Here is a 24,808-nt window from a genome sequence, read left to right as displayed (position 1 = left end):
ACTTCCTTGGCTTGAGTGATGAGGAACTGCTCGAGGGTTTCCAAGAACAAAACGTGACTAAAGTACAAAGAATTGTCATCCGAAGAAATGATCAAGAAATTCCGACAAAACATGTTATACTTACCTTTGGGACAAGCGAAATGCCTACTTCTCTGAATGCAGGATACGTAAAAGTAAATGTCAGACCATATATCCCCAACCCCAGACGATGTTTCAAATGTCAACGGTTTGGACATGCTTCACACGCATGCCGAGGACAAACAACATGTGCCAAATGCAGCTCCAATGACCACCAATCTGACAATTGCACTTCTTCTCCACACTGTGTTAACTGCAAAGGGGACCATCCTGCTTACTCGCGGTCTTGCCCTTGCTGGAAAAAAGAAAAGGAAGTAATTGCACTAACTGTTAAAGAAAAAATATCGTTCTTTGAAGCACGAAAGCGATTGTCCTACCTTTCCAGAAGAAGTTACGCCGATGTGACGCAGGTGGGGGCAGCGTCACAGAGGCCTCGGGAGTCCTCCGAGCCCACGCACAGTGGTCCCGCAGTGACCCCTCCCGCCCCCATGGTGGCAGCAGCCAGAGCTGCTCCATCGTCTTCGAAGGGCCCGCAGACACCAGTATCGCAAGGCCCTAAACTCAATCGAACTCCACGGCCCGAGACACGTGTCCCGGCGCCCAACTCTCGATCCTCCAGCGCCTCTGAGAGAGCGATGGAGGTCGACGCAAAAACCCCGGTGTCGTCGACACCGAAGGACAAGCGCTCTCTCGAGCGCGCCAAGAGGGACAAAGTCCCAATAACCACGTTAACTAAAAAGTGATAACCTAAAGGTTATCCCTCCTTTCTAATAACTCTCTCCACACCTAAGTCACCTAACATCTTATATCTTATAGAATCATAATGCCATCATTTACCTTTATGTTTTAAAATGGCTTTTATTATCCAATGGAACTGCAGAGGACTTTTACACAACTTAGGTGACATAAGAGATATACTGAATAACTTCTCCCCTGTGGCTTTGTGCCTACAGGAAACAAACTTATGTGACAAAAACATTAATATCTTAAAAGGCTTCACTGTTGTACGGCGCCACCGTACCCAAGCTAACCGGCTTTCGGGCGGTGTGGCTGTGGTTGTGAAACACGGAATTCCAGCTAGAGCAGTAACCATTAATAGCCACATAGAAGCCGCTGCTGTCACCATTTTAGCACATAAAACCATTACCATCTGTTCCCTCTACATTCCTCCACACACACAGTTCACTGTAAGAGATTTAGACCTGATTTTAGACCAGCTACCGGAACCATTTCTGATAGCGGGAGATTTTAATGGGCATAATACACTATGGGGGAGCAAAAAAACTGACCATAGGGGACAAACAATCGAAGATTTTATTCTAAGTAATGAACTATGCCTTTTAAATACTGGTACGGCCACATACTGCTCCCCTAGCACAGGAGCTATGAGTTGCCTTGATTTGGCAATGTGTTCCCCATCTCTGTTCACCGATCTTCATTGGAGTGTAATATCTAATCCCTACGGTAGTGATCATATGCCTGCAGTCATAAAACTAACATCCGTACTGCCTATAACACTTTCTAGGCCACGCCGTTGGAAACTGCACCTAGCAAACTGGCCTCTCTTCACTGAAAAAGCCAGTTTAGAAAAAGTGATCTTAGATGACCTAAACATAGACGAGGCGAATGAGAGGATTACTGCTTGCATAGTTGCTGCGGCGGAAGAAGCTATTCCCCAATCTTCTGGATTCTTAAGGAAAAAACTAAAACCTTGGTGGACGAATGAATGCCCACAAGCTAAAAAACTTCAAAACAAAGCATGGGGTATCTTCAGAAGGTACCCAACACAAGATAATCTTTTATCATTCAAAAAAGCGAAAGCGAAGGCGAGGTATATCCGTAGGCAAGCAGAAAAAAATTCATGGAAAAATTACATCTCATCAATTAACAGTTCAATAACATCAAAGAGAATGTGGGACCAGGTTCGCAAGTTTAGGGGCGACTATGCTCCCTACACAATCCCCATACTCAACTCCAGGCACGCAAACAAGTCTACAGGAACAAGCAGACATATTAGGCGAGCACTTCTACACCATATCTAGCTCAGCAAACTATTCCGCAACATTCCTAAAACACAAACAGTCCGCCGAAAAACAAAAGCTTCCGACAACGGGAAGTTCAGATAGACCGTTCAATGCCCCGTTAACACTCCACGAAATAAACAGAATAATCTCTTCGGGTAAGAAAACAGCACCGGGTCCTGACAAAATACATTACGCTATGTTAGCCCATTTGTCCCAGAAAGCGGTGGAGGCCTTGTTGCGTTTTTTAACACGATCTGGGAAACGGGTAAAATGCCTCCAGAGTGGAAAAAGGCTATTATTGTTCCCTTTCTGAAGGCGGGAAAGTCACCAAATACACCTAACAGCTACAGACCTATAGCACTAACAAGTTGCCTCGCTAAATCCTACGAATGCATAATAAATATAAGACTAACATACGTTCTCGAAACAGATAACTTACTAGACACTCATCAGTGTGGTTACAAGAAAGGCTGCTCAACAACCGACCATCTCGTTCGTCTTGAACACACCATACGTGAGGCATTCCTTTATAAACAGCACTGCCTAGCGGTGTTTTTCGACCTAGAAAAAGCATACGACACCACATGGAGGTATGGCATTTTACAAGATCTAGCAACACTAGGAATACGCGGCAGAATGCTCAACTGTCTGGCCGATTTTCTGTCAAACCGAACATTTCAAGTCCGTCTGGGAGCAACACTGTCCCGAGTCTTTGTTCAAGAAAATGGCGTCCCACAGGGTTGCGTATTAAGCACTACTCTCTTCGTGGTGAAGATGAACTCCATAAATTCAGTTATACCGCCCAACATTATGCACTCTTTATACGTCGACGACCTTCAAATTGCATACCGTGCCTCGGGTATGTCTACATGCGAAAGGCAAATCCAGATAACAATTAACAACTTGACGCAATGGGCCGATAAAAATGGATTTCGATTTTCTACACAAAAAACTGTGGCAGTGGTATTTTCACAAAAAAGGGGGTTACACCCTGACCCAGCTCTCAAATTAAATCAAAGCCCGTTACCGGTTAAGCAAGAGCAAAAGTTCTTAGGAATCATTTTTGATAGTAAACTAAACTTTATCGCCCACATTAACAGCATAAAAACTAAGGCAAACAAAGCACTTAACATCCTGAAGGTCCTATCACGTAAGCATTGGGGCGCCGACCGAGCATGCCTGTTACGTATTTACCGCTCTGTCGTGCGCAGCATTCTTGACTACGGTTGCATAGTTTACGGGTCAGCGAGGCAGTCGTACATCAAACGTCTTGACCCCACGCACAACCACGGACTACGCTTAGCAACTGGTGCGTACAGAACCTCACCAGTAGAAAGCCTATATGCTGACAGTAACGAACCCTGTTTGGAGCACCGAAGAGCTTTGCTTACGACTTCATACGTGCTCAGAATCACAGCTTTACCTAATCATATATGCCACACTCTTGTTACTTACACCACACACAGAACACACTATGCTAACAAACCACATAGCGTGAGACCACTTATCCTTCGATTCGAAGATATGTGCCAAAGCTACAATGTTCCGAGCGAGGCTCTCAAGGTTGCCGAAAGACCGAACAGACTCCCCCCATGGCATGGTTTCGCACATTTTTGCGATTTTACCCTAACATGCCACAAGAAAAAAGAAACACCGCTTGAACACATAATGCAAGATTTCTTAGAATTACAAAATAAATACAATGACTACACCGAGTTTTACACTGACGGTTCCAAGACAAATGAACATGTTGGAAGCGCAGTTGTATCGGAACACTGGGAAAATTGTCTTAGGTTGCCACAGTCTGCTTCGGTTTTTACAGCCGAAGTATATGCCCTGCTTATGGCCTTGGAAAAAATAGTAACAGAAGATTATAAAAAAGCAGTTGTCTACACAGATTCCCTTAGTTCACTTAATTCTCTCCATAGAAAATCAGAGTGCGAACCTTTTCTCGGCTGCATCCTGAGAATGCTCGGCAAATGTGAAAAGAATGGTAAAATAATTCGTCTCTGTTGGGTTCCAAGTCACGTGGGAATCCCGGGAAACGAAAAGGCGGACAAATGTGCAGCACTCACAGCCTGTAACAAAATTAGACAAATAAATCTTCCATTCAAGGACTGTGTCCGGGTGGTCCGTGCTGCGATCACCTCAAAGTGGCAACACGAGTGGGGCTGCCAAGTAAATAACAAACTACAAATAGTACAACCGATACTACAGGAGTGGAAGACATCTTATCACCAGGAACGTTTCATGGAAGTCATTCTATGTCGCATTCGCATCGGACACACACATCTCACACATAACTTTTTATTGAAAAATGAACAACAAACGGTTTGTGATCACTGCCAAGAATCCCTAACTGTGAATCACATTTTAATAACATGTCCGGCGTTGGAGGAAAAAAGACAGAAATATTTTTATGAACTTTACAAAACACTAACACCACTTCATCCATCCCTGATCCTAGCTGAAAATGCACTTGTATCTCTAGACGATGTTTTTAATTTTTTAGATGAAACAGGGTTCTTAAACAAATTTTAAAGCAAATTATCTTTGTTGCTTGAAGCGCTTTTATCAAATTATATATTTTCAACCTGTGCATGGCGCATCATAGCCTTAGTTGCTTTTGCGCCACAAAACCTTACATAACTAACTAACTAACTATATTAAGATAACTCGCAAAGACGTCTACCCTTTACCACGAATCGACGATGCTCTGGATTGTTTGCAAGGCGCGGAGTATTTTTCTTCGCTCGATTTACGCTCAGGCTATTGGCAAGTGCCTATGGATCCTGCCGATCGCCTGAAGACAGCCTTCGTGACCCCAGATGGCCTATATGAATTTAACGTTTTGCCGTTTGGGCTTTGCAATGCCCCTGCTACATTCGAACGAATGATGGACAATCTGCTTCGTGGGCTGAAATGGAAGACATGCCTATGTTACCTTGATGTCGTTGTCTTTTCTCCAGATTTTCCCACACATCTGTACCGTCTCGAACAAGTCCTGCAGTGGATCACCGAGGCAGGCCTCGAACTTAACTTGAAGAAATGTCGCTTTGGAGCCAAGCATCTTGCTATACTCGGACACGTCGTATCGAAAGATGGCATACTCCCTGATCCTTCGAAACTTCGCGCCGTCGCCGAGTTCCCGAAACTCACGTCCCTGAAAGAACTTCGGAGCTTTAGCGGGCTCTGCTCCTACTTTCGTCGTTTTATCCGGAATTTCGCTTCCACCATTGCTCCGTTGACTCAGCTGCTTCGCGGCAACACACCACTTTCTACTTGGACCAAAGCTTGCGACGATGCTTTTGTAACTATGCGGCGTTTGCTCACTTCGCCTCCCGCACTGCGCCATTTCGACCCCATGGCCCCCACGAAGTCCACACCGACGCCAGCGGCGTAGGACTTGGTGCCGTGCTTGCACAACGAAAAAGTGGGCATGATGAATACCTAGTAGCCTACGCCAGCCTAACACTAACGAAAGCGGAATCTAACTACTCCGTCACCGAAAAGGAGTGCCTTGCTATCATCTGGGCCCTTGGAAAATTCCGACCCTACCTGTACGGCCGCCCCTTCGACGTCGTTACAGATCACCATGCTCTATGTTGGTTATCGACTTTAAAAGATCCGCCCGGCCGCCTTGCGCGATGGGCTTTACGGTTACAAGACTTCGACATACGCGTCATTTACCGGTCTGGCCGTAAACAAACCGACGCGAATGCCCTCTCTCGGTCGCCTACACCAAGTGACCTGACTTGCATTACAGCCATCGAATCGGCGTTTTCGAACCCTGTGCCCGTCAACATGGCTGTGGAGCAACGCAAAGATCCCTGGATTGCGGCACTTATGGATTGCATTTCTCACACTTCAACAACACGCCCTTCACGCGTTATCCGCCGCCACGCTTGTCATTTCGAGTTGCGGGATGGTGTTCTCTATCGTCTAAATTACGCTTCCGACGGTCGCAAATGGTTGTTCGTCGTTCCCCGCCATCTGCACACAGATGTATGCTCTGCTCTCCATTCAGACCCGCAATGCGCCCATGCCGGCCTTTTCAAGACTTACGCCTGGCTTCGCTCCCGCTTTTATTGGCGTGGCATGTATAATTTTGTGCGAAAGTACATTCGCTCGTGCACAGCGTGCCAAGAACGCAAGCTTCCTGCTCTTCGTCCTCCTGGTCCCTTGCAGCTCATTCCTTGCCCTTCCCGACCATTCGACCTCGTCGGCATCGATCTCTACGGCCCTCTTCCCTGCACATCAGCTCGCAATCGTTGGATTATTGTCGCTGTCGACCATCTCACCCGCTATGCAGAAACTGCGGCACTGCAAACAGCGACAGCCCGCGACATTGCGTCATTCCCCCTGCATCACTTCATACTGCGTCATGGGGCACCGCGGGAACTTCTGAGTGACAGAGGGCGTGCGTTTCTTACCGAAGTTATTAACGCCCTTCTGACCGCGTGCCATACCGTCCATCGCACCAGTACAGCTTATCATCAGCAAACGAACAGCATAAGAGAAAGGTTTAATCGTACTTTGGGCGACATGCTATCGATGTACATGGCATCGGATCATACCAACCAGGACCTCGTTTTGCCATATGTTACATACGCCTATAACACCGCTTCACAGGCCACAACGGGATTTTCGCCATTCTATCTCGTATATGGCCGTGAGCCTACATGTACGCTCGACACCATTCTCCCCTACCGGCCTGACCCATCAGAGGGCACGCCTCTGTCTGAAGCCTCCAAGTATGCTGAGGAATGCCGTCAGCTGGCCCGTTCGTTCACGACGGAAGACCAGAGTCTCCGAAAATTCCGCCGCGATGACGACCGACTTCCCTGCACCAACCAGCCGGACTCACTAGTCTGGCTGTGGATACCTTCAAGCACCCCTGGTCTATCCTCTAAACTCCTCGCTCAATACCACTGTCCCTACCGCGTTGTACAACAGACGACGCCGGTCAACTACGTCGTCGAGCCGCGAACGCCATCAAGTAGTAGATGGCGTTAACTACTACTTGAGGCGTCGTGGACGCGAGACAGTCCAAGTGCAGAGACTTAAACCCTATTACGACTCCTTGTCCTCTCCTCTCCTTGAGTCGCCAGGATGGCTCCTTCTTCTCCAGGGGGCAGTTGCAGCGAAGAAGACTGGCGCGCCCTATGGACGCATGGTCATGATCGGCCCGCCGACGAAGATGGGCTGGTGCTCTCGGTGTCCGACGCTCGACTGAGACGGTCGCGTTTCTGAGTCGTAAAAAACTTATGGGGTTTTACGTGCCAAAACCAGTTCTGATTATGAGGCACGCCGTAGTGGGGGACTCCGGAAATTAGGACCACCTGGGGTTCTTTAACTTGAACCTAAATCTAAGTACACGGGTGTTTTCGCATTTCGCCCCCATCGTTTCTGAGTCGTCATTAAACCGCATTACAATAGAGAGTTTTAGCAGTGGTACGTTACGCTACGGTAAGTACCGTAATCGGCCGGTACGGCCGATGAGTGCGCATGCGTGGATTTTACCGTACGGAAAGACTGTCCGTGTGGTATACTAGACGGTAAGGAGCGTTCCGTATACGGTAACGGGCGCACCAAGTTTCGTCGAGCCAAGACGATTCAAGCCAAGACACAGCTAACCCCCAAAGCTGGTTCTAACACCTAACACTGAAAGATGGCGTCGACTACGGACTGCACACCGAGCCTGCCCGCTCCTCGCGTGCGTTTCACACGGGCGGACGACTTGATTTTGCTTCAAGTCGTCAACGAAATTTGCCCTGTGTGCGACCCGATGAGGTGGCAAGAAGTCGCCAAAATTGTTGAGGCTAAAACGTGCAAGTTGTGCTCAGCTCGCCGCGTCAGGGAGAGATTCGACCTCCTGCTGATACAGTTTCGCCGGAAGGACACTACGAACCGTGCCAAGTTATGTACGTTACTCTTATGTACGTTACTTCAAAGACATTGTTTTGCCCCGGACCATCGAACATTAAATTCTGTGCTTTTACATAGGTCTGGTGTGGAAGAAGCAGTTGGCGAGTGGGAGAAATTGCTGCAGCACATCTCTGACTTGGCCAGAGAATGGGCTTACAAGCCGCGTGCCGTGGACCAGCAAATGAGGGACCGAAAGCGTCCCCAAAGCGCCGCACAAAGCAACGCAACGAGTAGCACAGCTCACACGCGCTCTGCTACAGCCTAGTCGCTGCGGACTTTATGTGCAGCAGACATGAAGTCAAGGGCTATGACAGCCTTCGCTGCGGCTTCGGCGGATGCTGACGGCGGCCAGACCTCCATCGGTAAGGACCTATAGACGATTTCGCTCGCGCGATAGCAGCAGCGATAGTGCGCTCCCAAGAAACTTCCGGTCACGGGCCTTATCAGTCTACTGTGCCGGATCACAAAGCGCACTCCTGCTAATCTGTATCACCGCCACTGCCTTTCTTGCTCGCTATAGTTAGCGGACTACGTAATTGAACCAAACCGGAAGCCGTCCAGGGCGCATGTTTCTAAACAGTGAAAAGGTCTATACCCACATTTGGTGTTGCGTTGTATTGCTTTGCCCGACCTGTCATATATGCTACGCTAACTCAAAGCGAAGTCCATAGTCGGTTTTGATGGGCAGAAGGAAAATTTCGGCTGTAGATACAAATTAATTACCTTTCAACCAAAATAGCATTTATTTTCGTTTTCTTTTTGTACTAATCTACCCACTATGGCCAGAAATAAAGATGAACACGTTGCTGCATGTTTCTTCATTGTGGAACTGTATTTTCACATTACAGAGTCAAGAACAGCTTGTAGCAAAGCAATGAACAATTGTGTGGCTTTAAGTATTTTAATGACCTGAGCAGAACTGTAGTCACATTGAGTGCAATTTCACAGGATAAATGCAGTCATGAGTGACATTTTACAGGATCACAAGCACAGATACTTTTTATTAACTTAATAGCACTCTAGGTACAGTGAGAGGTTGACAAGATACACACAGCACATATATTTCAGTGTTTAATAACAGTATTTCAGCAGTTATACCAACAAATCCCCCGAAAAGCATACAATATGCTGATACCAGCACAAGCCGAAGCTTAGCTCTAGTTCATGAATTAGCATCTGCGTTTGGCTGTGCTCAGGTGTTGATACTATTGTGACAATGTGTGACTATTTCATGAGTCTGAAGTCTTGTAAAACTCCAATGGAAGTAATGCTTCTGTCACGCTTTTGCACCACATAATTTTGAACAACAGTGTATCTCTGTTACGCAGATGATGGCGCAGACGTGTCACCTGCAGAGTCTATTCTGCTTGGGCTGTACGGTGACGGGAATGCAGATCCGGGCATTGAAAATGAAGATCCGGGCATCCATGCGCTGTTGGAGGATTTCGAAACTTCCAGGCCTGACAGCTGTTTGAGTGCTGTTGCCGACGCAGCTTACCCTGACAATGGTGCTAGGGATAGACGCCCTAGCACCATTTCTGGGCATGTCACCTGTGGCGGCAACAGCCCTCGAGCATCTTGTGTGGGTGAAGATGTCAATGAACGCATTGATAAAGGTATTGTTTTGCGTTTCAATTTAGATGTACTTTGCTTTGCCACCATGCACATAAACAGATTGCTACAATTTGTGCAGTGACAAACTAACTGCGAGGTGTCAGACACTAGGCACGCGTCAAGCAAAGTATTTTGCACTTATGCAAACCACACACCCGAAAGAACTTAATTCAAGTTAGTATGTGCAATGTGCATGCACGTCATTACCAATGCTACTCTCACTGCACAATCCTGCCCTCATCTCCGCGAACTAATGCTTTAATATTAAAAATATAACCTTAGTACAAGTCTGAACAATAGGAGATCCAACGGCACTTCATTTTGCTAAAGTCATCTGAAGAAAACATAAAATAAGGCCGTGAGAAAGCATAGGGTAAATTTATTTATGTCTATTTGGCATGCAGAAGTAAGCAAAGTGAAAGAGGACAAGAAGAAAGCTTGCTACAGGTGGGAGCAAAACAATAGCACTGCCGCAAGCGGATTCATTCTGAATTTTTTAAAGGGACTGGAACAACTTTGGTGGTTGTGTACAAGTGCTCTCAGTTGATGTCATTTGGGCGAGCCATGCATGTGCTTCCAACACGATGTCATCAAGAGTGCTTGAAACAAGCCACTCCATTAAGCTTATTTTAATAGCATTTGCTTGCCTTTGCACTGTGGGTGTGTGCACGGAATAAACTGCAACGACTCTACACTGTAGAAGATGTGAGCACAGCACGTAAACATGATTTTGAAGTTGCCGTCACCTCAGTAATTATAAAAAGTGGAAGTAGACAACGCATTTGACACCACGTGTTGTGCTCAAGTACGCAAGACAACCCATGGCCACACTATGCAACGGTAGAAGGGAATGCAGTTGCTTAAGAGAAGGGTAATGTTTAACCATTTGTAGCTGTTCATTACAATGCACCGACAAAACATTTTTGTAAAAAAGCATGCCTTGCGATATAGTACTCTGTGTCTAGGCAGTCTCTTAGCCTAGACAAAGTCTGTTTCAAAGAGTCTTTATGCTGTCCCTTATCATACAACTGGTGTTATTCGATGTTGCAACGCTCAGCAATTCATCCTTTAATTTAATTTCTTATTAATTTCTTTTATGCTTTTTATTATGAGTTCAAGCGCAACGTTTGAGCCTCTAGATACACTTTCTTGGCAGCCACACACTTGGCGCTCTTTACGTCAGTTGACACGACCGCTTTTGCTCACATAAGCAAATTGGGCACACGTTGCTTGTTCTCCTACATGCATCCAAAATTCCCTGGGCTACAGAATTGATGCTCACTTGGTTGATAACCTTACACACTGCTTTTATTGCGATAGCAATTATATGGACACTTCAAGCGGATTTCTGCCGTCGGCGTCGCCGTCGCCGTCGTCGTCGCCGTGAGGTTCCCTATAGATAAAAGCTTCGCCGCGCGCCGTATGCCCGAGCGGAAGCGTGCGGGGACGCGCGCTATCACGGAGAGCGAACGCACTCAATCTCCCACGTGCAAGCAAGGAAGCGGGAAGCGAGCGCCGGAGGGAGCGGGGGGGGGGGGGCGCACTTCTCTGCCAACAACCGCGCTCGTCACTCGTAGCTCGCGCGCACCGTCTCTTATCTCCACACGGCTCTGACCTTTATGCGCCGTACATTCGCCGCTCAGTTTCCGTTGAAGCGATAGACGCACGTACCTTCGCCCGCAGCGGCGTATGCTTGCTGCCAGCGTTTTTACAGTCGTTGTCTGCAGTTATTCAGTGTGATCTATTCGTGTTTGTTTGTGCGCGCTCACACCACGCTTGTTCATTCAGTTAGTAATAGTCGGGCCACATTTTCCAACGCACGCTACACATGCAATGCTGCCCGGATCGGCATTGCAGCGCTACTGATGTGTCCCTTCGCACGCGCTGCCCACGGGAAACGCTTCTCATCAACACCACTGTTTCACACGCGCCTTCTCGTGGTCATCCAGTCTCTCTTCATGTCGGACTACTTACGCCGCAGCACAACTGCTTACTTAAAGATCATGTTTACTACAATTCATATTGCTACCAAAGCCGCTCACCTTACTTCGTATGACATTGCTGTGTTGCTATCGCATTCATTGCTTCGCCCTTAAGGCGAAACTGTGACATTTTTTAAAAAACTTATTAAAGCCTCTCAATAACATTCATGAGAAATTTGTAGTTTGTACTCAACATATCACCACTACATTTTGTTTGCATTTTTGCATATATTACCTATTGCAAGAAACAGCTTAGCAACAGGCAACTTGACAGGAAACTCTTGTACGCTACCTCATAGCACAACACCGCCAGTCAAGTATTCTGTAAGAACAAGGCGTTTGCAGGGGATTTTTTGTTAGTTACAAGGTGCAATATTATAGGTGTAAGACTCAAGGTGGCTCGGCATTGTATCTTGAATGGCATTGTAAAAAAAGTGAGTTACCAGCCTAAGTTGGCACACAACTTTTGAAGATGACAGAGGTCTGATGGAAAAAAACTATTATTGATAAAAGCACCTGCAAGGTTGCCGACCCGGGCTCAGGCCACCCAGGCATTATCTGCGGTGAGGCATAGCCTTTCCACCACTGTCCGGGCCCACTGGATTGCCCATATTTTATCACACAGAACATCATTTCCCTTTTTCTATTTCATATATGCTGACACTTTCTCTTTGAACTGAGTGAAAACAAGAGCAGCAGCTAGCTCTTCGCAAAGAGAAATTCCAGCACATTTGGCATTCCCCTGGCTAGTTAAGTGGGAGAATCATATTGTAACATATAACAGTGTGCAACATGCAAATGATAACACTTGTGCATTATCTATGCTGCTTTATATTTCATGGACGCGCAGTCACTACACACAGAAGTCCTCCACAGCCACAATTGGGGAGTGCTCAGCAGTCCACAGCCACACAGCCACCATTGAGAGGTGAGTGAACAAACAATGTTCTGAATAGGTATCAATAAATAGGTAGAAATAAAAAAGTGCAGGTATAAATTAAGTATATAAAAATATTACATTGATAGATATTGAAGCATTTTGACACACTGTCAATAACCAAGTACGAATTGGCGCCTCTCAAGGCGTCAACGAGGGAGGCCAGTGAGCGTGCGCTGTCGCACGTATTTGTGGATGCAAACCGCCAATCCTCGCTAGGCGCGTAGACGCGAGCTTGCACTTGTCCGCAAGCGTACGTGTGGTCTGGGCTTAAGTCTATGCATGGTTCTTAGATGTGTGTCACATCTGCTTACTATTAAGTGCCTGCATCACGTGCTGTGGTGCTATTTAGGGGTGTGCAGAGAGCACAACCCCTCTTGTTTTGTAGAAACTTGGACAAAAACAAATATATAATATAAGAAGGAAGCCGAGGCTAAAGCCTGATGAAGGCCTCCGCTGCCCTGTGCAGTCTGAAATCACTTAATGCATAACTGAATATACTGCAACATAAACTCAAAATCTCAGGTGCACTTACAAGCGGCACATAGAAGCAAATAAGCAGAAAACATTATAAATGGAAATATACAAAACACAGGTCAGAATCAATTAATTACGATCTGATTATGAGGCACGCCGTAGTGGGGGACTGTGATGAGCAGGTTCTTTAGTCTAATATTTGACGGTTCTATGAGGCGAAGCCTCCCAGAACCCAATCGAGGACAAAGCCGTTTGTGGAACGCACACACAAAACGTTTAATGTAACAAGAACGAGAAAAAACCATAAAATAAACACTCAAAAAGAACTCATAATAGAACACACATGTGGCTAGAACACTTAATGATATCGGGGAAGTTCGGGCAGGAAGCGGGCGTGTGCGCGTGCTATAGTCCCGATGCGGCGAAGCGGAGACGAGACGACGAGAAAAGCGTTGTTGGTCTCACCAAACGTCGTTGTGTCGGACCGTAGTACAGGCTGTCAGAGCGTGGCAGCTCTGGCTCGGAGGGAGAAGACAGGCGGCTCGGCAGCACGCGAAGACGGCGGTGGCGTTCTGGCTGGGCAGCTGGTCGTGGCACTCGGGCTCGTAGCCCGACAGCTCCCGTTCTGCCCACGGGCGCAGACGCTCACCGGCCTCGGGCAGCAGCAGTTGACAATCGGGCAGGGTGGCGATGCCCGGGAAGGCAGGCGGCTTGGCAGCAGGGGTTGACGGCGGCGGCGTCCTGGCCGGGCAACTGGTCGTGGAGCTCGGGCCCGTAGCCCGACAGCTCTCGTCCTGCCCACGGGCACAGTCGCTTGCCGGCCTCGGGCAGCTGTTTACGATCAGGAAGAGTGGCGACTCCCAGGAACGGGTTGGCAGGAGGCCCCGGCCGGGTGAAGTCCTGGTGGCTCGGGTCCGGAACCCGACGGCCGTCTTCAGCTCCCGATCCGATGGCCGACCTTGTCCTGGTGTCGCTTCTGGAACTCCTCCCCCTACTGCCAGCGCGGCTCCTTTTTCTGCTGCTCTGGTCAATTCGTCAACTTCTCATTGGCTGCTCGAGGCTCCGTGGTCCTCTGTGATTGGATTGGCTTTTTTTTTTTCATTTCTTTTCTTGCGCCGCGTGTTCACGAGCCGGACGGTCTTCGGCGTCGTCGTTTTCGGCGCGGCGCGGTAGAGCGGCGCGCGCTCTCCTTGTCGTCTGCTCCTTGTCTCCAACCACCGCACCTTGTCGCACACTACAAATATCACCGTCGCGCACCACCGTCGCGCACCACTGCACCGTGTCGCGCACCACACATCACATAAGCCCCTTTTTTATAAAGTTTTCTGAGGGAAAACTGCCGCTTAGTGCGGGACACATTTCCCGTATGCTCGGAACACCACAGTTATTGTCCGTTCACGAGTTTGCACTATTTATAGCATAGTTCACGTAGCAAACACATTTACACATAAAGGAAAAAAATAACACTGATTCAGACAAAGCACAACAAAAAAAATGTGACATTAAAGACTAATAGCATGGTATTGCGATGATACGACCTTGCTTGAGTAACTGCAAGATCAAGAGGCGTCGGGTTGTAGTCCGCCCTGTATTCTACTCATGTAATCCGCCCCAACATTTTCGGATCCCTTGATATGTTCTACATGAAAGGTATATTCTTGTAGAGCTGAACTCCATCGCAATACCCTGCTATTAAGGTGCTTTGCTCGTGACAAATATTGCAATGGTTGGTGATCAGTTTGAACTATAAAGTGTGTTCCGTATAAAAATATGTGGAACCTTTCTATAGCCCAAACTAATGCCAAGCACTCACGCTCAATTGCTGAGTAGTTTTGCTCTCGAGGCAATAGCTGACGGCTAGCATATGATACGGGGTGCAAAACTCCATTGTGTTCCTGCATAAGGACTGCGCCGATGCAAGTATCGGAGGCGTCACTGCGGAGTATAAACCCGCGCTTAAGGTCAGGAGCCTTCACTATGGGTCCGGACGCTAGCGCCTGTTTGAGCGTTTCAAAGGCGGCTTCTCTTTCGGCGTTCCAGGAGACCTTGTTCTTTTCCATCTTCTTGGTCATTTCCGTTAGCGGCTGAGCCTTCTCTGCGTAATGAGGAATTAGATCCCGGTAGTATCCTGCCAATCCGAGAAACGAACGTAGTTGTCTCTTGTCTCGGGTCGTGGAGCTTTTGCAATCTTCGCAATTGTGTTCTCTATCGGCTGAATTGTCCCGCCTCCGAGTTTGTGTCCCAGGAAAACTATCGATCTTACGCCAACCTCACACTTCTGAGGCTTGATTGTCAATCCAGCTTCTCGGACCCTGTTTAACAGGCAATGGAGGGTTTCTATGTGTTCCCCCCAAGTCATGGTAGCGATGAGGACGTCATCGATGTAGTGGACTACATTTGGAATGCCCTGGAGCAGAATTCTCATTAGTCGAGTAAACACCGCAGACGCTGTCTTGATCCCGAACGGCATATAGAGGAAATGGTAGTGTCCGGACTGGGTGGAAAATGCTGTTTTCAGACGTGAACCTTTGTCAAGTGGCACCTGCCAATATCCTTTAGTGAGGTCAAATTTGGAGAAGAATCTTCTTGTGCCGACTTCAGCGAACATCACGTCTGTCCTTGGTATCGGTTCTGCGTCTGAAACCAAGACGTCATTGATGCGACGGAAATCAATGCAGGCACGGTAGCTCTTGTCGGGTTTCTTTATCAGCACCAAGGGCGAGTTATACGGTGAGTCGGACCGTTCAATCACCCCGAGCTGCAGCATATCTTGCACTTCCTTCTCGACCACTTCCTTCATTGCGAAGGGTAGTGGATATTGCGGAGTGTTGATAGGTTCAGAGGTTGTTAATTGAAGACGACACTCCAATAAGTTAGTCTTTCCGGGCACTTCGGAAAAGACGTCTTTGTGGTGGGCTAGAAGTCCGCGTAGCTCCTCACGTTGGCTTTCCATGAGCTCATCGCCCACCTTTATCGCTTCTGTACCACAGCCTTCATTGGCTTTGAAGACGGGTACAGGCGTGTCCGTCTCCTCCTCCTCCTCCACTGCGACAAATGATGCGGACTGTGGGGACATTTCTGGTTGGCGCTCTTCATAGCGTTTGAGCATGTTGATGTGGAACAGCTTGGTGGTATGTCCCATGTCCAGCCAGTAGTCAAAGTTGCCTTTCTTTCGTGTGACCAGGAAAGGCCCCTTCCAATGCATCAGTAGTTTGTTCTCCGTCGTGGGAAGCAGGATAAGGGCACGGTCTCCAACTTTCAGATGACGAGTCCTGCTCCCCCGGTCGTAGTATTTCTTTTGGCTCGTTTTAGCTCGCGACAGGTTCTCTTGCGCCAACCGTAATGTCTTTTCCAGGCGATCTCTAAGGTCCAAGACATACCCATATGTTGTCTTGACCTCTTCGCAAAGGTGGTCTCCGGTCCACAACTCCTTAAGTAGACTGAGCGGGCCTCGGACGTGTCGACCGTAGATCAACTCGAAAGGAGAAAATTCCATGCTGGCTTGAGGCACTTCCCGATACGCAAATAGGAGGGGTGCTAGTAACCGATCCCATGATTTTGGTTCCTCTTGGCTTAGTTTGCGTAACATTTGTTTCAGTGTGCCATTAAACCTCTCCACAAGCCCGTTACAGATGGGGTGGTAAGGCGTCGAACTAAGATGTTTGATAGCCAGCAAGTCATTCACCTCCTTCATTAAATCTGATGTGAAGCACGAGGCCTGATCGCACAGTATCTGGTGCGGAAACCCAATGCGAGAAAACATCTCTATCAATCCCTCGGCCACCGTAGCTGAATCGATCGACGGCAGAGGTATTGCGTCTGGATAACGGGTGGCGAAATCCACCAGAGTCAGTATATATCGGTTACCCTTCGTTGATACGGGCTTTAAGGGTCCGATAATGTCCACGGCTACTCTTTCAAATGGTGTGTCGATTAAAGGCATCCGCCCAAGAGGTGCCTTGCCCACCTTGCTCTTAGGGTACGTCCGCTGGCATGTGTCGCAGGAGCGTACGTATCTTCTGACGGCCTCTTGGACTCCCGGCCAATAGAATGATTCTAGAACGCGATCGGTCGTTCTCTTCATTCCTTGGTGCCCCGACATGATACTCTCGTGCGCTAAAGTGAGCACTTGGCTACGTAGTCTTTGCGGCACTACCACCTGTTGGGTGACTTTGCCTGAGGGCGGCCGGTAATAACGATATAGCACTCCCTTTTCAACTTCGAATGAGTAGGATATCGACCTTTTCCCGTGGAAGGGTTGACCTACTTTGTTCCAGCAAGACTCTAAGGTCTTGTCCTCCTTTTGGGCTGTGCCGAGATCCTTTCGATTCATCCTCAAGGTGCTGATATCGATTTTAGATAAGTTTGGCCGTGGTTCTTGGCTCTTGATGCCGACCAGCAGAGAACCCGGGGAATCGTCTTCTCCCTTGGTTCGTTTTCCACCGGCTATACAGTGATCGGTGGACTTTCCCATCAACCTCTCCTTCCACGTTTCATCTGGGTCATGAACTTCCCGAGCTCCTGGTACATTTCCGACGATAATGTCATACAGCGGCGCTGTCATACATTTGACGATCGATGTACCCGAAAAATAAGGAGAATGAATTTCGACCTTTGCCTCGGGAACCGTGATGTTGCTGCCATCTGCTAAGAACAGCGTAGCAGTGGTACCTGTAAGAGCTTCGTCCGGTACGAGGGAACGACGTACTACCAGGGTATTGCTCCCTGTATCTCGCAGGACTGAAGCATTCTGGCCGAAAATTATGCCCTGTAGCACTGGCATCCTGTGCTTTCCGGCCTTTGGGTGAGTTCTCACCGAGCCAGCAACGTCCTCCTCTTCTTTATCGCCCGGCTTGTTAGCACCTTCAGCCGGGTGCCCCTTCGGCGACAACAAGCAAGACGTCTTGTTCACTGGGCCATTTTTCTTTGTGCAGGCTTTTATATCATGGACGGGCCTACGGCAATACCCACAATAAGGTTGCCTAGGCTTAGATCGGCATTCTGATGGCCTATGACCCAATTTGCCACATACGAAACATGTTATTGAAGCTCTCTCGGATGAACTTCCGCTTTTCTCCGGAGGGTTAATGCTTTCTGTTCTCTCACGGAACAAAAGCAAGTTGGGCTGTCTTTGAGCCTCTAAGAAATTGTCGGCAGCCTCCGCCATGTCATCGAGCTTACTATAGCTCTTCTCACGCAAGAAAAGCGCTAATCGGTGATGACAGTTATTTAAAAACTGCTCCGCCACCAGTAGGTTGCGAACAGCCAAATACTCTTTTTCGGTCTTGGACATTTCAACCCATCGATCAAAGAAGCTGAATAGCCTAGTCGCGTACTGCTTCCCAGTTTCGCCATCTTGGGGCTTACTCTGTCGGAACTTTTCCCGGTAGCCTTCCGCCGTAAAACGAAAACGCTGGAGCAGCGCCAACTTGGCTTTATCATAGTTGAGGGAATCTTCGGGCGACAGACGTCCAAAAACCTTTAGGGCTTCCCCGCTCAAGCATAAACTTAAAGCCGTGGCCCACTTCTCTCTAGGCCATTCTTGTCCGGTGGCGACACTCTCGAACCTCTTTAAATAGGCATCCAAGTCGTCCCGGGTTTCGTTGAATCCTGGTATTAGACTGTGAGGATTTATGCTGAATGGTGGACTCCATCCAGGCCCTCGGTCCACCGTCCTTGTCTCTCTGGCCGCATCCGTTTCAGCCATTCTAAGACGCAACTGAAGCATTCTTTCTTCCACTTCCAACTGCCGCTGACTTGCCTCTCCGCGATTGCCCTCAGCTTCCGCAACTTTCAGCCGCAACTGCAGAGTTCTCTCTTCCAATTCAGTCTGCTGCTTTTTCGCTTCGCGTTCTGCAGCCCGCTCTTCTCGCGCTCGCGCCTCCTGCTCGTCGTACCACGCTTTTAACTCCGCCCCTTCAAGCCCCATGCGCTCCGCTAAAGCCAATAACTCTCGTGGGCTAGCCATGGTGTTACGCTCTTAAACTAACAACAACAAAAAAGAAAACAAACGGCTTTGTCCTGTCCAGAGGACGCCAATTTGTGATGAGCAGGTTCTTTAGTCTAATATTTGACGGTTCTATGAGGCGAAGCCTCCCAGAACCCAATCGAGGACAAAGCCGTTTGTGGAACGCACACACAAAACGTTTAATGTAACAAGAACGAGAAAAAACCATAAAATAAACACTCAAAAAGAACTCATAATAGAACACACATGTGGCTAGAACGCTTAATGATATCAGGGAAGTTCGGGCAGGAAGCGGGCGTGTGCGCGTGCTATAGTCTCGATGCGGCGAAGCGGAGACGAGACGACGAGAAAAGCGTTGTTGGTCTCACCAAACGTCGTTGTGTCGGACCGTAGTACAGGCTGTCAGAGCGTGGCAGCTCTGGCTCGGAGGGAGAAGACAGGCGGCTCGGCAGCACGCGAAGACGGCGGTGGCGTTCTGGCTGGGCAGCTGGTCGTGGCACTCGGGCTCGTAGCCCGACAGCTCCCGTTCTGCCCACGGGCGCAGACGCTCACCGGCCTCGGGCAGCAGCAGTTGACAATCGGGCAGGGTGGCGATGCCCGGGAAGGCAGGCGGCTTGGCAGCAGGGGTTGACGGCGGCGGCGTTCTGGCTGGGCAGCTGGTCGTGGCACTCGGGCTCGTAGCCCGACAGCTCCCGTTCTGCCCACGGGCACAGTCGCTAGCCGGCCTCGGGCAGCTGTTTACGATCAGGAAGAGTGGCGACTCCCAGGAACGGGTTGGCAGGAGGCCCCGGCCGGGTGAAGTCCTGGTGGCTCGGGTCCGGAACCCGACGGCCGTCTTCAGCTCCCGATCCGATGGCCGACCTTGTCCTGGTGTCGCTTCTGGAACTCCTCCCCCTACTGCCAGCGCGGCTCCTTTTTCTGCTGCTCTGGTCCATTCGTCAACTTCTCATTGGCTGCTCGAGGCTCCGTGTTCCTCTGTGATTGGATTGGCTTTTTTTCTTTTCATTTCTTTTCTTGCGCCGCGTGTTCACGAGCCGGACGGTCTTCGGCGTCGTCGTTTTCGGCGCGGCGCGGTAGAGCGGCGCGCGCTCTCCTTGTCGTCTGCTCCTTGTCTCCAACCACCGCACCTTGTCGCACACTACAAATATCACCGTCGCGCACCACCGTCGCGCACCACTGCACCGTGTCGCGCACCACACATCACAGGGACTCCGGAAGTTCGGACCACCTGGAGTTCTTTAACGTGCACCTAAATCTAAGTACACGGGTGTTTTCGCATTTCGCCCCCATCGAAATGCGGCCGCCGTGGCCGGGATTTGAACCCGCGACCTCGTGCTTAGCAGCCCAACACCATAGCCACTGAGCAACCACGGCGGGTAAAACGCCCTAATTTAATTAAAATTTAATTTGTCAATTAATTATGGTTGGTTTTTTTAGTATGCTTAAAGGCGCACTCAAATTAACATTTGTTGACACCTGATTAAGTGTTGCAGTTACTTGAAAATTCATCTTTGACATAGTTGGTGTGTTTTAGGGTCCTGGTAGATTTTTGTACAAATGTAGTATGTGTCATTAGACATAGGATTGTTTTGAATGTGGAATTTATTGCACATAGTTATAGCATTAGCACATAGCATAGCATTGTGTGTATTTTACATACAACTAACAACGTCTTGAAGGTGGCGGTTCTTTTTGGAATTGCTTATATATATTTGAGCAGATATTTTCCTTGGCAACCTTGAAAGACGCCGCAGCCATCAATCGTAAGACAGGACATGGGCCTTGGAGACAAAAAAAATGAACTAAAAATTATTTCTAATCTACATATCACGGCACACGTGCTGGCTAAAAGCTACCCCAAAATGGTCAATTTTGCCCATGAGAGCACGCAAAATGACCCATTTTGTTCTATTCGTCATTCCAAAACCGCTTGTTGGCGAGATGGCACGCCATGCACAAGAGTGTATGGAGAGTGCCCTGAAAAGAAAGTTTTTGTTGCGCAATTGTTGCGCAACTGTTGCGCGATTGAGCTGCACTCAATTGTGGTCACCTTCTTTGTTGAAGAATAGGGCTTAGTCAAGTGCATACTGCTTTAGTTTAATCACCCTGGAAGGACATTCAATGGGGCGCAGCATCGGCAAATTAATTATATACAGCTTTGTGACATTGGATGTGCTGCTGTCCGATTGCGTAGCTTACCAATGTAATGGGGAAGAAAAATGCCGTAGCAGCAGCGCTAATGGAGGCCCATGAGCGCATTGTAGAAATTGGATGTCCATTGCATTTGAGAAACACTAGGGCAGCTTCTTGTCTCCCATCAAAGGTAGACGAAGTCCTTGTGGACTTTTTCTTCTTGTTTGAAAATAATTTACAAAAGAAAATGTGCACTTAAGCAGTTCGGTTGATTTCGCTGGGAAAATGTCTAGAGAGGCTCCTAAATGAACGTGTGCCTCGAATGTTTTCCTTCTTGAAGTGAAGAAGAAATGCCACAACAGGTCCCCCATTTCTGACCTACTACCACATCCACAAAATGCCAGTGGCGTGAGCACAAACCGAATAAAGTTTGAACTAAACAAACAGATATCAGTTGGCTCTGTGCCTGTGAAAAGAGCGAAAACTACCGACGTGTGCAAGACTGGGTCAACTACATAACATGCGACGAACGCTGTTCGTGTTCTTGAACTCATGGTTCAGCAAAGCTTGCTGTCTGCATTTTAAGAACATTATTCCTGCTTTTGCTACAGTAAGCTGCCGCCTGCAAGCACAAGCACTTCCAAGTACAGAAGGGACAGCCTTTACATCTTGGGCTTCTTTAGGACATTCTTTCAAGGCTTGCGAGGCCAGTGTTGCTAAAGCAGCACAAGGACATCCGTTTGACTAAAAAAGCAGGAATGTACAAAAGCACGAAGAAGATTTGGTAATTGGGCAACAAGCTAGGTGCGTTGTTGACAAATTCAAGTCAAGTGAGAAATAATATTTTGAGGCTGTTATAAAATAAATGGTTACTGCCTGCGACTACATGTGCTGGAAATGTTCTTGGATTTGATGTGCTGATTAATGCACGAGTTGCGGGTATAGAAGCCATCAATACGATGTCATTTAAAGGTGCGATCCGGTGGATTATAGTCCCAGCCTTATTGTAAACCTGCAGCCTTTCGAAATTCCTTCCAATGTGCTGCAAGAGGAATGGGTGAGCATGCAGTGGAGAACCATCTCGCTGCTTAGAGGTGCAGATGAACTTGTAAAATGCAGCCTTATCGCTCAAGTGATGCTGGGAATTCTCTCTGTACCGCATAGCAGTGGTGAATGGTGAATGCGAGCGGCAATTCAGTGAGGAAAACTTACTTCCACCAAGGTCCAAGCTTCTATGTCTGACAAGACGCTTGGACAGGCAACGACATGGCAACATCATGGCAAGGACCATGTTATTCGCAGGTCTATTCCAACGTCTATTGAAGAGGCCAAGTGTGCCACAACAAAAATTTGGCAGCAGTTGAAACTGCAGCTTAGGACATGGCTTGGACTCTTGCAGTTACGTGTGCAGGCAGAAAACTGACTTGGTTTATCACTCCACTTCAAGTATTACATATACATATATAATGCATTTGGAAAACTCCTTCCCCAGGTTCCTGTAATGATATTCTGATTATTTTAAGAATGCCCCCTCCCCGCTTAGATCTTTATAGTGCCTTGTCTGTGAACCTGGCAGGTATTACAATATTTCTAGCTGTACACGGGATAGTAGCTTAATCAATGAGAAAGTTACTACCCTGTGTACAGCTACAAACATGGTTTTCGAACTGCACGCAGGGCATGCTCTTAAAAGCCGATATCAAGAGCAAGTGCTCCAGACTATCTTTGATAATCTTTGCTTTCCGAACCTTCCTGTAATAATTTCGTGCCACAGAAGAAACGAACCTGCAACCATGAGCACATGCGGACCGTGTGTGTTGCAGCGGCGGTAAACTGGTTATTTGGTCACATTTCTTGCTTTGCAATTCCAAAAGAAAATAAATTATACATATTTTTCCAGATTACATCACTTCAGAACAACAGACTTAAGTTTGGGAATTTTGAAGAAAAACGAGGATGGCCATTCAAAAAATATTTTTAAAGCACCGCAAACTAAACAATTGGCAAAACTTGAGTCCTTCTCGTAAATCTTTAGTACCATCTAGACCAAAGATATTTGCCTCAAATTTCAACAATGGCAACACCCTGAAAAATTTTCCATTCCAAACTGTTCCATTCGCAGGTACAGAGAACAAAATGAGACAAATGTTTTTTTTATTCTCATCTCAACGATCATACAATGCTTTGACACATACTCTATCAATAAATATTTTTAGAGCCGCAGCCAAAACACTTCTGTGCCAGGGAACTACTTCTGACTGACTGGGAGCTTGTATATTTTTGTCTTGAAGACAAGGTACTTCTCACACAAAACTAAGATTGGTTTCATCTTTCTTGGCTCTACTCTATAGCCAAATACAGTTCTTTTGATTACCATTAAAATAGTCACTGGTCATGTTCAGCCGAACTTATTGGACCACACCCTGCATGCATATTTAAAGGAATCGTCAATACGGTGTAATGTTTAAGTTATGCACTGCCATTGAGAGTAACAAATGGCACTATTTTTTCTTTCAAGAACTGCCAGTAATGGCAAATCAGCTACATAATTCAGGTGGCAGCACGAGGTCCTCCTGTATGCCTACGCCAACAAACACCAGGCGGACACCAATAAGAGGTAAATGACCAAACATGTTTGCATAACACAGTAGCTTGTGTTATGATACAGCTTGGGGAGCAAGATCATCAGAGATGATGCACAGACCACAACAAGGAAGAAATGGTGACAGACATGGCACACGAACATATATGGAATTGCAAAGAAAACAAACAGCACACAGCACTGGGACATACAAGGACATACACGGCTTGGGGTGCAAGTTCGCGAGTGAGACATGATGGTTAGGGCAGAATAAGGAAGAAACAGTGACAGACATAGCGCACAAACATCTTAACACAACCACAGGTTGTGACATCTGTAGTAAAGACGATTTGTTCCTTATCTTATGATGTAAAGTGCTTGGAATTCCGTGGAACACAACAAAGCACCCTTTAGCTCACAACAAACATTTTCTTGATTTCATCGAGCACCACAAAGCGCTTTTAGAACAGTCATTTGTGTGCGCAGTCATGATGATTGTTTCTTTGACCTCACAGGTGTGCAGCGGTACAATGAAGCAACCATTGCGTACCTGGGGGCCCGCTCGCGACGGGAGTACGAGGTGGATAGCCGTCGCCTCCAAATTGATGAGAGGAGGCTGCAGCTCCAGATCCAGCAGCACTCAGACACAACGAGGCTGCAGGTAATGGAAATGAAAGAGCGCCAGAAGGACAGAGAAGCACAAGCCGAACAGCAGCGCCTAGAAATGCAAAAGCGCCAGATGGAGAGAGAGGCGCAAGCTGAAGAGCGGCGCCTCATGGCTGCCGAGCGCAGAACTTACATACAGCACCAAGAATCGCAGCTGCAAATAATCAATGATTTATTTAACCAAATAAAGAAATAGGCATAACCATAAAATTGTCATCCACACAACTGCGTCACAACGCTACTTCTTTCCAGAACAGTTGCTCTATACTATCTGTGTTAACATGGAGGCTATGCCACGTATCCCACTCGTTATAGGACCAGCTGTCTTTGGTGCGGTGCCATACCCACCCTAATACATATCACCTGGGAGTGCACTAAGCGCCCTCGTAGTCCAAATACCTGTAACTATCTGAGTCTAGG

General features: G+C 47.8%; 1 protein-coding gene across 1 annotated transcript; it reads left to right on the top strand.

Moving 5' to 3' along the window:
• Positions 1-23,670: 23,670 nt before the first annotated feature.
• On the top strand, positions 23,671-24,584 carry LOC125943480 (genetic suppressor element 1-like). The gene is made up of 2 exons (XM_049662813.1): positions 23,671-23,758; positions 24,238-24,584. The coding sequence occupies exons 1-2, from the start codon at positions 23,671-23,673 to the stop codon at positions 24,582-24,584; spliced, it is 435 nt and encodes a 144-aa protein (XP_049518770.1).
• Positions 24,585-24,808: the final 224 nt, after the last annotated feature.

Source organism: Dermacentor silvarum, chromosome 2, assembly GCF_013339745.2.
Source record: "Dermacentor silvarum isolate Dsil-2018 chromosome 2, BIME_Dsil_1.4, whole genome shotgun sequence".
Taxonomy (NCBI): Eukaryota; Metazoa; Arthropoda; class Arachnida; order Ixodida; family Ixodidae; genus Dermacentor; species Dermacentor silvarum.
Note: the sequence above shows the minus strand (reverse complement) of the source record. Positions and strands in the feature narration are given on the sequence as shown.

Bases quoted from the DNA above. Each gene is read 5' to 3' on its own strand.
- LOC125943480 (XM_049662813.1), top strand. From the start codon at position 23,671: ATGGCAAATCAGCTACATAATTCAGGTGGCAGCACGAGGTCCTCCTGT. The intron at 23,759-24,237 runs GTAAATGACCAA...TTGACCTCACAG, and splicing joins CAGGCGGACACCAATAAGAG to GTGTGCAGCGGTACAATGAA.